The sequence below is a fragment of the Chelonus insularis genome, unplaced genomic scaffold (genome assembly GCF_013357705.1).
Source record: "Chelonus insularis isolate UGA/USDA-ARS -01 unplaced genomic scaffold, ASM1335770v1 contig_131_pilon, whole genome shotgun sequence".
Lineage (NCBI taxonomy): Eukaryota > Metazoa > Arthropoda > Insecta > Hymenoptera > Braconidae > Chelonus > Chelonus insularis.
This window is the reverse complement of record NW_023276372.1, coordinates 216,990-233,817: the sequence shown is the minus strand read 5'-3', so window position 1 is coordinate 233,817 and position 16,828 is coordinate 216,990. Positions and strand designations below refer to the sequence as shown.

The window sequence follows — 16,828 nt, the reverse complement described above, 5'->3', positions numbered from 1 at the left end:
TTTGTAGAATAAATTCATAATTTTTCTTAGAATAATAATCCATAGTTATTAAATAATTCAATAGAGTAAAAACAGTTTTTATTTATCAAAGACAAAATTATTCATTATTTCATAATAATTATAATTAATGCAACAAATCTCAAATAACACCCATGTGTCTTGATAAAGCAATCTTTAAGAACACATATAATAATATTAGTTCAAATATATTAAGTGGTGTTTATGTTTTATTATATTATTATATCATTTCATATTGCAGTAAAATTTAATCCTTAATTTCTGGCATCAAATCGTACCAACCAGTGGTAGCTTTAGTAACATCTACTTCAGATAAGTTGATGTGAACTTGGCCCATAATATTATTACCTGAAGACAGCCAAGCTTTTTGTGTACATACGGAAACTTCAAGAATCCGCGTATTTAAGTCTCCTTGTGATACAACATATTCAAATTGTTCATCATACACTGGATTACAATTATCTTTTATCACGGCAGTCTTACGTTTGGTTTCCTTGTGTCTATCAGGCAGTAAATACAGTTTAACATACGGATCCGGTATGTTTGAAGGGTCATTATGAGGTAAAGGTAAATGTCTATACAAGAAAAATTAATTGATTAATGAATTTGAATATTTAAAAAATGTGTCTATTATCATTTATTTACTTACGCGACTTTATGAACAACAACTATCAATCTTTGCCTGGGAACACTGTAGCGAAGAGTTAATTGAATTCTACCAAGCTTCCACTCGCCTTGGGAAGAAGTAACACTAGGGTTTCGTTGAATGAGTCCTGGAGGAGCCATGGTAGTATTTAAGGCTTCAGAGGCAATAAATTTAGCTTCAACTTCTTTTTCTTCATCAACTATTAATGGGGTAGCAACAGATCCAGATATCGCACTGTTTGCTGTACTATGGAGGGATTCTTTTGATATTTGTTTCTTCAATGGAGTTGTTTGTACTGCAGACAAAAGAAATGTGTAAATACTTAAAAAATTTAAACTTAAGAATTTCTTTATCATTTATGTAGTTTTCTTTTACCACTACTATTCTGGGAGCTTATATTCGATTCTTGTCGATCTATTCTCTTTTTTAATTCATTAATGTCTGTTTCTTCTTCATCGTCTTCGTCAATAGGCTCTGTAGGTTCTTCATATTTTAAAATATGCAATGACAAAGACATAATAATTTTACTCTCTGGTCCAGCATCTTGAAGATTATATGGCTGTTGTAACTCTTCTAAGTTTACTTTTGTTACTAAAGTTGATAAGCTATAGACTAATGTTCCAATTACAGTCGTTGTTTTTTCATCTATAAGCTGTAAAAAAATTGAATGATAAAATTATAATTATTTTATATTATTATTTTGAGAGAAATATTTTATTATATTATTGATTATTTTATTTACTCGAATATTCAGGCTGCTTGTCTCTGGATTGCTAACTAAAAATGAAAATCCGTGCTCCCAAACGGGATCACACGAACGTGCCATAGTCACGGTTCTCTCTTTTTTGCTACCAACACTCGCTTCTAAATAAACATCAGGTTGTTTGCTACCTCTCAAACATGGCAAATGACGAGCAGAATCAATAAATACAGTTAAAAGAGCCGTGCTCATTGATGTAACTCTCAGTTGTTGAGTTTCTACAAGTGCCTAAGGTTAAAAAATTTTAAAATCAATTATTATCTAATTGCATCTTTTTTCAGTAGTAGAATATTAAATACTCACAGCTTGGAGATCATCAAAATTTTTTGAAAGTTTCAACCATGTCAGTCGTAGATGGACCATTCCATGTTTGGCCATTTCCAGAGTAAACCACTATTAAATTAGAATTGAATTATTTATTTAAATTAATAAAATTATTGAAAAATATAGAATGAAAATAAAATACATACATTGTCTATGATTCCCTTCTTCTTCACTCGGCTTACTTCAATGTGGGCTCTAATTCATAAAAAAAAATTAATTAAAGTAATTATTTTTTTTTTTTAAATATGCTAACATTGTGTACAATAAAAAAAATCATACTAAAAAAAATTAAAAATTTATGAATCATGTGTATAATGTATTGACAAGACATGCATCATTAATGCCGTTAGTATAGCAAATAAAAAATATCTATGCAAAAACCAAATTTAAATGCTTGACATATGGTATTTAGCAGCGCATTCCATGCAATTCAATTTACGGTAATGATTTACTGACAAAATAAATATCATGACTCAATGATAATAATTTTACAAAGGAAAATATCTAATATTTTTTTACAATAAAAAATTTTTCAGCAATAATTATTGTAAAATGGTCGATTCATGCATCAATTGAAATAGATGCATTCATATGCAATAATCAACTGTCTTCCAATACGCAGCTTGAATTATCTATGGCTTTAACTACCCTAGGTATCATTTACTGAAAATATATTATTACATGTCTAAGGTATCATTCAATATGAAAGGGAATAATTCGCGGCTTTTGGAGTTCAACTATCAGTACCTTCCAAGAGGATCATCTTGGCCAGTTTTGTCTTTGTCAAAAAGCTGAGTAATGACGTTGCTGTAGACTCCTGAGTTGTGTTCCACTATAAACTGCCACCACACAAGCTGCTTTAGTTAGTTATTTAAAAAGAAAACACCAATAAAAAAATATATCAAAAATATAAAGAATTAATGATTACATTGAGATTATATTCCTAAAAAAAGATCATTCCAATAAATTAATTATTTATATAAATATATAAAAAGTGAAACTTGGGTGCAATCATAAGCAGCCAATAAAGCAAAAGTATTAAAAGATATAAGAAAAATTTAACAAATATTTAGAAAGTTCTGTACAACAGTCTTCAACTATTTCGTGATGACACAATGATGAAGTATTGTCTTCAATTACGAATCAACTCACTAAACCAAATTGAAAAGGTGGGATCTACTACCTTCCAAGTAAATCATCATTCTCAACCCCAGGAATGTTGGGATCCCAATCCCAAACTGTAATAGCAGCGTCTACACCTAGGCTTCGTGTATTGATGATAGCCTGCGTGGTATAGGATGAAAATAATAGAGGGTAATTTATTTTAAATTTATTTCTATTATTATAATGATCTATATACTTAAATCTGCACAATTAGTTGCGTGAAAGAAACAAATATACCTCCAAACACCACAATTTTATTAAATAACACTGAAGGCCAGAATATGCGAGTTAATCAAGTGCCAAAGCATGATATGATGATAAAAAAAAAACAATGAGTGCAAATGAAAATTGTTTACCTTTACATATACAAATACTTGTACGATATAGTTAAAGTGATTTATAACAGATACATAGATTTATAGATTTATAGCATACCTGCCTAGGCTCTCGTCACCCTTCGTATCGTCGGAGTCCCAGAGAGAAATCGTCAGATGCTGTGCGATGGCGGATGTCACGATACACTAATCCCATACAATACACACATCACATAGCATACACACAAATGGTTGGATAAAAAAAATGCTAATTAATATTGGGCAAAATTTGAATGTGAAATTGAATTTTTTACGTGCTTGCCTTTGGAATATTCCTGGAAACTTTTTGAACAACCAAATATTTAATAAGATTAATGCACTTCTTTCTTTAAATCCATGAACTTAAATGTAAAAAAAGAACTGTAATAAAGTTGATTACTAAAACACTAGTATTTAAGTAATTGATCAATTTCATTATGTTTTAAAAGTTCAGATAAAACTTAAGCTTAACGAACAGGTCGTGAAGTGCTGTTTTTATAGCTAAGCACGTGCACGTAAACAGCTGAGTATTTGAATTTTTTCTTAAAGATAAAACTTTGCATACCTCACACCAATAATCCCATTTAGGATCTACTGTGTTATCAATAGTGTGTGTCCTAAATTCCTGTGCTCCTACGCTGATAATAGCATAAGGGTCTGACTTTCCTTTTCCAAGCATACCAATGTCTTTTTTCATCAAATGCTTAGCCTGTACTACGTGAATTCTCAATACACCCTTGGGAAGAAATTAAACAAAATTAGTTTTAAATAAAAAATAATGTCATAAAAATGAGAATAAAAATTACTTCTGGTTCTGGTGTTTTCAAAATCTCTGCAGGAATTTCTGCACTCAGTGGAATTACTATTTTATTCGGTAGTACTGCAATTGCTGCAATTTGCTCCCTGACCACCTTTCTCAAAGCTTGGCTAAAAAAAAGTATTATTTTTTTTTCAAAAATTCATGTCATAGTTCATTTTACAAGCTAAAAGCTTACTTAAATCCTGGAAAATCTAAAACATCTACAGCTCCTACGAGATTAAAGTCAATGGATGGATTATTTAGGAAAGATACTTGAACTCCACCAACTAATGGCATGACGTTAAGCATGGGTTTCATAACTACACGAAGCATTCCTCGAAGTTGAAAGTCTCTTATTCCTCCTTTAATATTACCAAGGTGAAATGAAATATCACAGTCTCCCGCATATCTGTAATGTAAAGCCAAAAACATGTAACATTTCCAAAAAACTAAAATTATTAAAGATAAATAAACCCTAAATAAACAAGATAAAAAACTAAATGCTGTAATAATTATACGTACAAAACATCACAGTCCATAATGATTTCATTTCTGGACGTATTTTTCTCATAAACTTTTATCCCATAAACTTTTGGTGGCTGTAAAAAATTATTTATGGATTTCTTTCATTGATAAAACAATATAGATTTAAATAATGGATAAAGGTTGAAATAGTTATTATTCACTTACAATTCTTCCAAGTACTAATCGTCCAAATTGAAATGTTGGCATTTTATATTCTGATAAGGCTTGAGCAATTGCTGGCTGTATTGTATCCTTAACTAGATTTCTTACAAAATGATTCATGCCAGGCCAGACTTTATATAACACCTGATAAGTATAAGAAAAACGAATTAACATTACCATCATGACCATTGTTACTATTTATAATATGAAGAATATGTTTTGAATCCATGTATTTATTTTTTCTACGATACAAACAGCTGTTAAGTTTATTAACAAATTTATTCAGTTTATTTTCATTGATTAAATTTAAAAATGTCATTTCATTAAAAATATTTTTTCAACTATCTTAATTAAATATAAGAAAATCTAATTGAACAGAATGTCAATATATGTGATAACCGAACGTACAAAAGCGTCATTAGTATCTGTTAATTTAATATTTGTAATATAATTGAAAGACCAAGAACGTTGAAGCAACTTTGTTATTACAAGATAAAAATTCTTTGATTAATTTACTTTGAGGATATAAATATTGATTTGAGAAACCGAGAAAATGTATATAATATTATTTGTAATATTGAAGAAAGAAATGAAAGAAAACTAGAATATTTCAGAAGTCAAAAGATTCTTTGTACTTGCAAGCTTTAATTATAATCGAAACAGTTAATTGCATAGCTTTTAGAGCAGAAATTTAATTAAAGAAATTATATTTACTCTGTTGAGCCATTCAGCTCGATCAAAATCTGGAAAGTATACCCATGAGGGAATTTCATCCAATCTGCTGAGAATTACATCTTTTTCCTTAGCCATAACAGTAGCTTGAGCGGTAAGTCTCTTAAGATTACAACTCTGGCTATTTTCGTTCTTCCATACTGATAATATTACAGGTGGTATTAACCATGCAACACTCCAGTTCATGTATCCCCATCCCCAAATAGCTCCAACAGCAACTGCCTTCAGAACCAGAGAAGTCGCAAATGACTTGATAGTCATAAATGGCCAGGTTGCTTTTTCCTTAGCACCGTCTTCAATCATTTTGACCTCCTCCTCTTCTTTATTCTCACTCATCTTTCACGTGTGATTCTTTACTAATCTTTTTCTGTCATCAATGAATCATTTGTTCAAACTGTAAATCATTAAATAAAAATTAAAGAAAAGAATTACTGAATAATTGAAAAGTATAAAATGAAAATAATAAAGATGATTCAAATGTCTTTAAATAGAATATGTGATATGAGCTTCATTATTTTATGTGAATACAAGCTTTCAATTGAATTAGCCTTCATTTATACCTGGACAAATAAAATAACGACAATAAATGGTAAATAAAAATATGACGTCATGTCTGTAAAATTTAAAAATGGTCTGCGTTGTAATGGGATAATTTTACTCTATGAGTTGATTTTAGAATGTGTTACTGAATTTATTACAAGTCTATAACATCTTTCAATAATCTTTGACAACATTTGCAAACAGTTATTACCCATTTAATTTAAAATATCCATTAATTAGCTGTAATCTGTTGTTTTATTCAATATTCTATGAATAATAGATGATTCTTTACATACCTATTTTATAGCCTTCGCTAAAATACGATATTATAATAACGTCAACAAGAAGCAACTACACTCTCACTCGTGTCGGCGCCAACTAAAAAAATGGAACACATGCGTCAAAAACATTAACACGAAATGCGCCGCAGTTGTGAAGTTGTCTGGAGACAAACAGCTGACTGGTGGGGAGCAGAAAAGAATGAAGTTAGCTACATGATCGCAAGGGGGGGCTTCATCGATATCTGTCAAAAGTGATTTTAGTCCGCCATTGTGTTTGGTCAGGATTTTCTTCGAAACATTAGTGCGTAGATTTCACAAAAAATAGTAATCTAATTGCACCAGTGTATTTAATAACCAGTTTTAATATTGCATTTAGTATTTAAGACGTTTAGGTTATAAAATATGGGTCTTGCGTGTTCAACAGCGCAGGTAAAATATATTTTTATCCATGTATTTTTCATCGATTTATCTCTAGCTTTGTATCTAATGGCTTTGTTTACATGACTCTTCTTCGTTTTTTCTAGCTTGCCTGCTTGTGTGGAAGTACAGCCTGCAGTTTCTGCTGCTCACAATGCCCAACATGCAGGAACAGTACGAGTGCAAGGATTATGTATGCTATAATGTTGATGCTGGGCACAATAGCTGCTTGCATCACCCTTGCTCCAAGCCTCCAGGACGTTTTGAAGAAGGTATAAGACAACTCAACTCAAGTAATAAAAAAAACATGGAAATAAACTTTGAGGAATCATAGAAATTTTTTTCTGTTCTAAATTTACTTTTGAAAAAGAAGTATGGCGCAGATAAAGAAAATTAGATCACTGTATGATTCATCAAAGCGTGGATTTTTTTATTTTTAACTTTTTGTCTCTCTTCAATTGATTTTATTTTTAATGAGGAAATATAATTAAACATGAACTTTTTATTTCCATTAAACTTTAATCCACAAATTATAAATGAATAAATTTAATACTAAAATTTAATTTATTAAACATTTTAGGTTCCATTTTGTACAAACAGTACGAATTATGTTCCGTCCTCATTCACCATTGATTGTCAATCAGCAGTTGGATACTTAGCAGTATATCGAATATGTTTCATTGTGTCTCTATTTTTCTTTTTGATGTCGCTGATTATGATAGGGGTTAAAAGCTCCAAGGATCATCGAGCTCCAATTCAAAATGGGTATTAATAATTATTCAACATTACTTTCAATTCATGAAATAGTACTCATTAATTAATTTATTCTATTTTTTCTTTAGATTTTGGGCTATCAAATTTCTTCTAGTTATTGGAGGAATTATCGGAGCATTTTTCATTCCGGAAGGATCCTTCGGAGCAGTATGGATGTATTTTGGAATGATAGGAGGATTCTTCTTCATTTTAATCCAATTGATATTAATCATTGACTTTGCCCATTCATGGGCTGAAGCTTGGGTTGGCAATTATGAAGAAACAGAATCGAAAGCTTGGTATGCAGCTCTTCTAGGATCAACATTTATCACTTACGCTCTGGCCATTACTGGAATTGTCCTTTTGTTCATCCACTTTACGCTGCCTCACGACTGCTCACTTAATAAATTCTTCATATCTTTCAATTTGATTTTATGCGTCATTGCTAGCGCAGTATCAATCTTACCACGTGTTCAGGAGTTCCAACCTCGAAGTGGACTTCTTCAGTCATCATTTGTGTCTTTGTACGTCGTTTATCTTACCTGGAGTGGTGTCTCAAACAGCCCAGGTACATTGTTAATTCAAAATTAAACTTGAAAGAAAAGGATTTATAATATAAATTCTTATAAAATATTGTTTTTATATTTAAGATCACCAATGCAATCCTGGACTTCTTGGAATAATAACCAATAATGACGTTAAAGCTCAAAATCAAGTAGCATTCGACAAAGAGAGTGTTATCGGTCTTATCATCTGGTTCACTTGTGTCTTATACAGTTCAATTCGTACTGCATCAAAGTCTTCAAAGATTACCATGTCTGATAAAGTGCTTATACAAGATAATGGTGCTGGTAAGTATCTAATTAAATAAATCATTGTTGATTCTAATCTCTAAAACAAAATTTTATGCAGTTCGCAACACAGGAGATCCTTCTCTTATTGGCAATGAAGGTACGCACATACCATAATAGTTATTCAACGATTTCATTATTTAATTAGTTATGCTAATGAACATAGTCTTTTATATAAGACAAAACTGTTATGAATTTTAAGTAGATAATATTCGCACTAGTAGCTAGTGTGTGCCTGCCTTTTTTTGACTTTCTACCAGTGTTCTATTACCTTTAATTCAGCTCTGTTTAACCTTCTTTTATAAATTTCCTTGAGTTATATTTAAGTAAGCTATTTTTCATTTTAAATTCTGCTTATTAAATTAATTTTTTAGGTAAAAAAATTTAAAATATATATAAAAATTTATTTTTTATTATTCACTCAATATTAAAGCGATAACAAGTCTTACAATATTATTTATGTTAGCTTTAACTGTATAAGTAAATTACTTATCAGCCATTGTTTATACATTTAGATGATTACAAAATTCAATTATCACTATCAATTAATAGTTATTTAATAATACTTATTTTTTGTTTTTCAATTCACACGCTATTACGCCTACACATTCTATATCGTGTACACTTTATTTATAAAACACTTTCTTTTACTTTCATTCTTTTTCCTTAGTTTCTTTTATTGTTTGTCAAATGAAAACAGACTATGTTCCAGTAGATGGCCGCAATCATGATTCTGAGTCCGGAGACTCTCCAAAAGTTTGGGATAATGAAGAAGATCAAGTCGCATATAATTGGAGTTTCTTCCATCTGATGTTTGCTTTGGCTACTTTATATGTTATGATGACTCTCACAAATTGGTACAAGTAAGTTTCCTTGAACTAATTATGACAAGAACAAATATAAATAATGAGCAATCACTGTAAATATTCAATTTATTTTTTTAGGCCAAACTCAAGTCTTAATACTCTCAATTCAAATCCTGCATCTATGTGGGTGAAGATCATATCATCATGGATGTGCTTAGGACTTTACACTTGGTCTCTTATTGCTCCTGCTGTTCTTACAAATCGTGATTTTTCTTAAGTCATTTAAAATAATGCAATTTAAATTTATCGATTATTCAAGCATATATTCGCTAGGTTAAAATCTTTATAAAGTAAATAATATTACTCATTTACTCTTAGGATTAATGTTCATGATAATTCTTCCTCACTTTTTTTATAAATTTTAATTGATTATGTTAATGTAAGCTTGTAAATATCCCCTACTATCTATCCTACTGAAATGAAAGTATTTAATTTACTTTTTATTGTGATAATTACGAATAATGTAGTTATTATAAATGTTCGTAGAAGTGAAGATTTAAATCTTGAAAATACAACAATTATTTATGATAATATAAATATATATAAAATCATGCAGCTTATGATTATTAAAATCATATTAATAAAATACCAAAATAAAAATTAACTTTGTTTGAAAATCAATGTGAAATTTACTTTTTGAGAAATATATTTTGACCCTTAGAATATCTTAGAAAAATATAATATATTACATAAATAATGTATTGTTTATTTTGTCATTTAAAAGTAAGCTAAAACTACTTTTATAAATTCTACATCTTTATACAATATTAAACTAACAACATAAATAATTGGCGTTAAATCTATTCATTTTTTATTTCTTTACAAATTGATGTAGGTTGGGGCTTTTTCTTTAATAAACAAGTTTTAATATTCTGGAATGGTGAATCAAACAAAAGAGTTAAAATAGCAGCCGTTAAGATAATCCATATGAATTCATTAATATTAAACTGCATTCTGAAGAAGTCATAATTATCTGCAGTTCGAGTTTGACCCACATTGAAGAAAAAGACTGGAAATTGCGTTAAATAAACAGCATAACTAAGCCTTGTACTGACTAGAAAGCCCCTCCACGAAAAGCATCTACAGAGCCAAGCTGAAATAAGAGATTCAATCATGCAAGTTATAACAATATTGAATAATATTTATTAATCAATATTAAATGAATTAAAAATTTTTTAATTGTTGGTGTGTACCTTTTGTACTATTTGTGTGACAGACAAATATCATCCACGCGAAAATCGCACACCATCCAATCGGAGCGAAAGCATTGTACATAGCTGCATGAATTGGATTATAGACATAATCAAGTGATCCCATCTTAGCTGGTCCCAAAAAAGCACCAAGGGCGGCAAGAGATGATAAAATCCATCCTAACTTTACTACTGTCTAAAGATTAAAAAGAAATATATGTAAACATTATGTAATGTCTTACGTAGTTTCTATAATGATATTCAGTAGTTCTAAGCTACCTTGTTTATTTGTAATCCTTTAGGATATCTTCTAAGCAAATATCCCATGAAAATGCCGATTACATAAACCGTCAATCGGTGAGAGGGAAGAATATATGACAGATCAGCAGTTTCAAACAGCTGCTTGATACTAAAAAAATTGGAAAACATTAGTAAGAACTTTTTGATTAAATTAAAAAAAGAATATAAAAACATTCAATTTCAAAACAACGTTTTTATTGAACGTTCATTTAAAAAAATTTAATTATTTTCAAGTTTTCTATAATTAAAATGTCGAAATTAATATGATAATTGTAGTGACAATAATTATAGAAAAAAATTAATTATTTCCGTTAATAAGTATAAATTAAAATCAAGAAATATTAATTTTAAGAAGTGTTTTTAATTTTTCCATCGAGGAAATTGCAAAAAATTTATAAAAAGTGAATTTTTTTTCGTCAGTTTTCAATGAAATAAATAACGAAAAAGTAATGAAATAGTTGAAAATTTAATCATATAATTATATATAATAATCTTATTTCGTAAGATGATACTTACGAAGTTCCGAAGAAAACATAATTGCTGAGTTCTTTGTAATATGTTACATAAAATCTCAATACTGTAGACAAGGTAGCTAATAGTCCGAGTACAAGTCCTCCAAACTTCGGCCACTTGCATAAAGTCAATATCATTAATGGTGAGAGTACAAAAAGCTGAGTATCAATGCCAACATGATGTGTATGCGTTAAGCACTGTAAATAAAATGTTTACAAATGAATTGATTATTTACTATTTATATTCTTATCTTCAAAGACAATACACAATTTACCATTTTTTCAAATCCAAAGTAGTTGTGAATAAACAGTAAATTTCTCCACCAAGTTTTCTTGCAGATTTCTGCATGATGCGTAACGACTAGGTTCCATTGTGGTCCAGATCCAATGAATGGCATAACAAAGGTACAAAAGAGGATTAATGCTCCCAACGTCGGAATCAACCTATCAACAATAATGGTTTATTTCAACTGTAAATCTTGAAGAATCTGATTAAGTCAATACAGATTTACTTACCGTAATGCTCTCGACAAGTATTCTGTCTTGACATCAATCCTCCCTGACTTGTCTATTTGTTTTACAAATGAGTAAGACGTAAGAAGACCAGAGAGCATAATAAAGGGATCCGTATAGAGACTGGCAGCTCGTCCTAAGACAGTCCAAGGCTGACCTAGATACTGAAGATATTATTAAGGTAAAAGCTATTGCAATTAAAATAAATTAAATTGAACTACTGCTTATCAATATGCTTAATGAGACAAAAAAAGACGAGTTGAAGAACACTCTTTTAGCCTACAAAACTTTCTAATTAATGCAAAATGTAGATTATACACGTGTTAGATTAGCTAAAACATACTTTTTGCTTACAGACAAATTATAATATTGTTTGAAATAAAAATGTAAATTTTATTAATGAACCGGTATCAATTAAATAATTGTCTGACCAATAAATTTAGTGAATTTTTAATGAAGATACTGATTGTTTAATAGCAAGAACTTTACACCTTCTTGAATTATACAATTTGATTAATATCCAAATTTTATTTAATAATCATGCTCATCAAATTACCTCACGATTCTAATTATCTTTTATTATAAACAGAAAGTTACACAACTGAATCTTCGTATACGATTGTATTTAAATGTCAGTCCGATTGATTTTCATGCTGATGAAATTTAATTGAACATCAGGAGCTAACACAAAAGGAAATACATCAACATAACTTAATAATTTCTGAAGCTGTGAAAATAATATTCAATAAGATAAAATGTAAATAAATAAAACAACTAATAATCACATCATGCGAATAATTTTAATATTGAATATTAAATTCTTACCTTTTTAGAATATTTAATACTTTAGCCTCCATTATTAAACTTCAATAAATGCAAATATTAAGAGATAAAATAAAAATTTATATATTAATAAATAGCATTAAAATGTCATTAAGTTCTTACAAAAAATACGTCTTATTATAGATCTTCATTCAAGATTTTTTACTCCACTCATTCCTTTTTATTAAATCCTATGATAGGAATATTTTTTATTCTTGTTTTACGAGAGCTCTTCAATAAAAACGTATTCAATAAAAAAAAAGCAGTACCTCAGCCATTCGTGTTCTATTGACGTAAGGGTTGAAGAAGAGAGCCATGCTCTTGTGTGCTAATATTAACATCAAAGCATTAATAGCTCTAATGCCATGGACAATTTCGATGTCATCTTCTCTGCGCTTCAACGATACAAGTTTGCGGAAGTTTCGTGTCAGAGAGAACGACAGTAGAAACTCATTAGCGTTTAAGTAATAGCGTTCGCAAACAGCAGCCACAATAGAAGTGATTACCACTCCAGCAAAAAGGAAACTAAAAGAGAAAAAATTAATTTAAGTAAAGGTCATAGCGTAAAGATAATTATACTCATTACCATAAGAAGAGAAGATGACGAAAGAAAATACCTCACGATTATAGTGCTAAGAGGAAGTGACTCGGATCTGTGAACTTGACACATTTCACGGTCGACTCTAATGGTTATGTTAAGACCGGTTTTTTTATACTTCGCAAGTGTGGTCCTCAGACCAATTTCAACGTCATGGGCCGAACAGCTCGATGGTATACAAACAGACCAGTGAATCGTATTAAATCGTGGTACCCTATGACCTGGCTGAAAAAAATAATTGATGCAAATGGTATAATTTATTGATGACTATTATCATTGTAATTATCTTTTCATAAATATATATAAGACTTTACATCATTTGAATACTACGTGAAATTATAAAAATTCATTGATTTATCTATAAAATATCAGTCGAGAGAATCTTCATATATAATCAAATACTTAATTCTATGTTTTATTCTTTTCCGCATGATGACAATTTAAAAAAAAATTTTTTAAAAAGTTATATTATTGACCTTAGATTATATTTGTTTGCTTTATGTATTTATTAAAGAAACATTTGAGTTTGTGTTGATTTTTTTTTTAAATTAATACTTTTCCTTTTTTATATAGCAGTTATTATGAAAACGTTTGAATAAATTAACATTCTAATATAAAACATTTAACCTGTTCATTTATTTGTTGAGAATTTTATTTTTAGTTGAATATTTGCCGAATGATTATTTAAATCAGTACATCATTTAATTCTTCTTTATTATTAATATATTTTTCTTATGATGTTGATACTAAATCCTGAACATGTCTTGAGTATAAATGTTCAGAATATTTACTTTTACTTTCATTTTAGATATCTTCTGTACTCCCTCATGATATAAATTCAAATGCAGCATTTAAACAAAAATTCCGTTGGCATTTTCTGTACTTACGTCTGTCAGATTGCTTCTGAATGCATAGTGAGAATGTAAGAGTCGATGTATGTACTTGAGATCGGGTCTCGTTTGATCAACATCAAGCTTCAGATAGACTAAACAATATTGTCCACGTATCTGTTGGCTTCCTTTGACACTAAGACACTCGTCAAAGTCACCAAACTGATTAACATTTCCACTTAATAGACCTGATGGGATTTTAGCTGTAGCATCATACACTAAAAAAAGAAAACGATCAAAGAATTTGTCACACATAACTTTGTAAAGACAGTCACGAGTATTAAGAATAAAGGTGAAATCGAAACGATTGAAAAAAAGTATGTACTATTGTTATACCAAACAGTAGAAACTTTTTCAAGTCTTTAGCTGTCAAGCTTTACATTTATGTACTCAATTGACATGATATTTCAATCGTCACGTAATTATTGGAGGTTATAAAATTATCTTTTTCGGTCAAACTTACTTTTTAGAGCCCAAAGACTCATCTTACGAAGCTCTCGTGAAAATATCTCTGAATGTTTCCTGCACTCATTGCTGATATTACCTTGATTAAGACTGAATTCAGGAATTATCTCTAGCAAGTGGTTTATCTCTTGAAAACGGTCATCTACAAAATCTGGCAATTAAAAAGGTTATGGCCATTAACAATCATCAAACAGTTTAACCTAACCGATTTTCTGTATCTCACATCAGTTATTACTTTTGTTTATTGCATTCAACACCAGACGATTTCAAAATGGATTATGGTATGCGAAAAAGTGTAGGTGTTTGAACGCAAATATGTAAGCGTGTGTTTAGTTCATAGGCTTTTGAATGATTCTTGCACCAACAACGGACGTGCTTTGTGTGCTAAATGCTAATAAATACACGAATCGAATTTACTATTATGTTGACGCATCGCCGACATAGGTAAATAAAAATCGCTTCAATTACGGAATTTCGTACAAAGAAAGAAAGAGCGGAAGCTTCAGAAAAAAAATCAATTCTGATTGTGATGGAATTAATTATATATTGAGTACATAACTGATCCATAATTAATACTAGATTACTCATTCTGAATTCTTACAGAGACTTGTTGATGTGAATAAACCAGAGCAGTGAAAATTGATCGACATTGACTGGTAATGTTGATGGTGAATGTCGCAATATGATTGCAACTATCGACAACGAGCTTATATGTACTTTCATTACGACAGTATATACACTTAAGCTTTAGCCTATCTGAGAAAAATTAACATTCAATAAAATTCATTTTAACACAAAGTAAATTATTAATCATTAATCGTTGACGTATTGATTGAGCAAAAGCTAATTTTATTAACAGAATGACAGGAATTAAAGTCTACGTGCATATAGTTCATTATTTAATGATACTGATGAAGCGAAAGTAATAAAAACGAATGCCGTGCTTTGCAACATAATTACAGATTATCTGACCTTCGATTATCATATATTCAATCAAGATATCCTGGAAATTTGCTTATTCTTATCTATTCATTCTTATTTATCCTGGCTCGTGACCAGGGTTTTGATTGAACAATTTTTTGTTCTTTTTACGGAAGCTGAATCATTTTTTTCATGATAAAAAAGAATGTCATTTATTTTTCCTAATGATTGATTTATGGATGCATTCATAGCATGTATGGTGAAAGTAGATTCTTCAATTTCTACTCTAGATCTGCTTTTGCAGTTAAAAAAAATCTCATATTTATTATGAACGAGTAGTAATTAAGGTTGGGTTCACGTTATGATAATAAAATAATAAAAACTTATACTTTTTAAAATGTTGTAGTGAGATACTTGGTAGAAAGCGTAAGTATAGCAATAGCTATTTATTCATAATTGATTAAATTGATCATGAAAACTAACCATCATAAATGTCAGATTCTTCAGCATCAGATAGAAATTGCAAGTCCCAAATAGAAGGTTCTGGTTTCTCACTATGATTTTTCAAAGAAAAAAATTCTTCAGACTCATTGGATTTATTGCTTGCAAAAATTCTCAAAATTTCATTATCATTGAGAGTATCTAGAGCAGATGAAGGTAAGACATCCACAGTTTTTCTTGATTCAGTAAAAAAGATTAAACACAAATTGGTCCAAACAAAGAACGTCACTTTAATCTTCATCATTTTTCACTGAATAATTGACAGTAACTTTGTTTTTTGATTTTTCGACAGGCTAGGTATTGTCACTAATTGAAAGGGATTTAACAAAATGTATTAAATATCACATTATCTCGGTTGAAACTGAAAGTAACAAGCAGCGTAGAACTATCACGTTTCCCGAATGAACGTAAAGTAAAGAATCACCTGTGTTCGATGAAGTTTATGAGGTGGATATAAAGAGGGGTATTCTAAAATCCCCACCAGCATGATCACTTCAGAATCAAAAATATCAGTATTCAGGAAACACCTTGACAATCAAAGCTAAACCATAGCTACCTGGAATCTTATGCGTGGAAAAAAAAACACGTTTCTTGTATTCGGGATATTATACAATCCCTGAATTAATCAAAGATAGAATCAATGATGCAATTTTAGTGGTTCCAATGACAATCACAAGGTTCAGAATTTTTATAGACCTGGTTATATTCATTAGAATCAAATTTTAGGTCTAACAAAAATAAAAAATCATCACTTTCTTCCGTTAACTTGAAAATATTTCAACAGACACACAACTGGATGATTTTTTAACAACTTTTCATCATCATAGAATGAAGAAATTATTTATGGTTTCTCAAAGACAAATTTTACCTGTTGACTAAGACTTTCTGTTGGCAACTTCTTTTGGAAATAATATTCCTTTACGTA

At 29.8% G+C, this 16,828-nt stretch overlaps 3 protein-coding genes across 11 annotated transcripts; 1 reads left to right on the top strand and 2 right to left on the bottom strand.

The window, feature by feature from the left end:
* Positions 1 to 61: 61 nt before the first annotated feature.
* Positions 62 to 6,465, bottom strand: Esyt2 (extended synaptotagmin-like protein 2). 3 transcript variants are annotated; one of them, XM_035092015.1, is made up of 14 exons: positions 6,320 to 6,465; positions 5,466 to 5,877; positions 4,755 to 4,895; positions 4,587 to 4,663; positions 4,261 to 4,473; positions 4,072 to 4,192; positions 3,831 to 4,001; positions 2,932 to 3,032; positions 1,895 to 1,943; positions 1,728 to 1,817; positions 1,407 to 1,652; positions 1,040 to 1,316; positions 668 to 959; positions 62 to 593 (listed from the first exon to the last, which is right to left on the bottom strand). In XM_035092015.1, exons 2-14 carry the CDS (start codon positions 5,817 to 5,819, stop codon positions 266 to 268), a joined length of 2,460 nt encoding a protein of 819 aa, XP_034947906.1. In that variant the 5' UTR covers positions 5,820 to 5,877; positions 6,320 to 6,465; the 3' UTR covers positions 62 to 265. The 3 variants fall into 3 exon arrangements, with proteins under 3 accessions (XP_034947906.1, XP_034947923.1, XP_034947914.1); XM_035092032.1 differs by lacking the exon at positions 2,932 to 3,032 and adding an exon at positions 3,348 to 3,433 and having other exon boundaries at positions 266 to 593; XM_035092023.1 differs by lacking the exon at positions 2,932 to 3,032 and adding an exon at positions 2,496 to 2,587 and having other exon boundaries at positions 266 to 593.
* A 58-nt stretch (positions 6,466 to 6,523) lies between these two features.
* TMS1 (serine incorporator TMS1) lies at positions 6,524 to 9,745 on the top strand. 6 transcript variants are annotated; one of them, XM_035092051.1, is made up of 8 exons: positions 6,524 to 6,733; positions 6,829 to 6,993; positions 7,302 to 7,486; positions 7,564 to 8,042; positions 8,125 to 8,325; positions 8,387 to 8,425; positions 9,038 to 9,188; positions 9,270 to 9,745. In XM_035092051.1, exons 1-8 carry the CDS (start codon positions 6,707 to 6,709, stop codon positions 9,406 to 9,408), a joined length of 1,386 nt encoding a protein of 461 aa, XP_034947942.1. In that variant the 5' UTR covers positions 6,524 to 6,706; the 3' UTR covers positions 9,409 to 9,745. The 6 variants fall into 6 exon arrangements, with proteins under 6 accessions (XP_034947942.1, XP_034947932.1, XP_034947980.1 ...); XM_035092041.1 differs by having other exon boundaries at positions 9,026 to 9,188; XM_035092061.1 differs by having other exon boundaries at positions 6,526 to 6,733; positions 9,041 to 9,188; positions 9,270 to 9,744.
* A 206-nt stretch (positions 9,746 to 9,951) lies between these two features.
* drd (drop dead) lies at positions 9,952 to 16,338 on the bottom strand. 2 transcript variants are annotated; one of them, XM_035095049.1, is made up of 11 exons: positions 15,886 to 16,338; positions 14,480 to 14,632; positions 14,014 to 14,234; positions 13,146 to 13,351; positions 12,798 to 13,053; positions 11,710 to 11,870; positions 11,469 to 11,637; positions 11,198 to 11,391; positions 10,661 to 10,790; positions 10,385 to 10,577; positions 9,952 to 10,284 (listed from the first exon to the last, which is right to left on the bottom strand). In XM_035095049.1, the coding sequence occupies exons 1-11, from the start codon at positions 16,145 to 16,147 to the stop codon at positions 9,992 to 9,994; spliced, it is 2,238 nt and encodes a 745-aa protein (XP_034950940.1). In that variant the 5' UTR covers positions 16,148 to 16,338; the 3' UTR covers positions 9,952 to 9,991. The 2 variants fall into 2 exon arrangements, with proteins under 2 accessions (XP_034950940.1, XP_034950941.1); XM_035095050.1 differs by lacking the exon at positions 15,886 to 16,338 and adding an exon at positions 14,717 to 14,820 and having other exon boundaries at positions 9,953 to 10,284.
* Between the last annotated feature and the right edge of the window lie 490 nt (positions 16,339 to 16,828).

Coding starts and splice junctions, on each gene's coding strand:
- Esyt2 (XM_035092015.1), bottom strand. CDS start 5,819: ATGAGTGAGAATAAAGAAGAGGAGGAGGTCAAAATGATTGAAGACGGT. Junction 4,664..4,754: donor GATTAGTACTTGGAAGAATT/GTAAGTGAATAA, acceptor AATTTTTTACAG/CCACCAAAAGTTTATGGGAT. Junction 3,033..3,830: donor AATGGGATTATTGGTGTGAG/GTATGCAAAGTT, acceptor TATACCACGCAG/GCTATCATCAATACACGAAG.
- TMS1 (XM_035092041.1), top strand. CDS start 6,707: ATGGGTCTTGCGTGTTCAACAGCGCAG. Junction 6,734..6,828: donor TTGCGTGTTCAACAGCGCAG/GTAAAATATATT, acceptor CGTTTTTTCTAG/CTTGCCTGCTTGTGTGGAAG. Junction 9,189..9,269: donor ACTCTCACAAATTGGTACAA/GTAAGTTTCCTT, acceptor TTATTTTTTTAG/GCCAAACTCAAGTCTTAATA.
- drd (XM_035095049.1), bottom strand. CDS start 16,147: ATGATGAAGATTAAAGTGACGTTCTTTGTTTGGACCAATTTGTGTTTA. Junction 14,633..15,885: donor AGAATCTGACATTTATGATG/GTTAGTTTTCAT, acceptor TTTAATTGCCAG/ATTTTGTAGATGACCGTTTT. Junction 11,871..12,797: donor ATAGAACACGAATGGCTGAG/GTACTGCTTTTT, acceptor TAATATCTTCAG/TATCTAGGTCAGCCTTGGAC.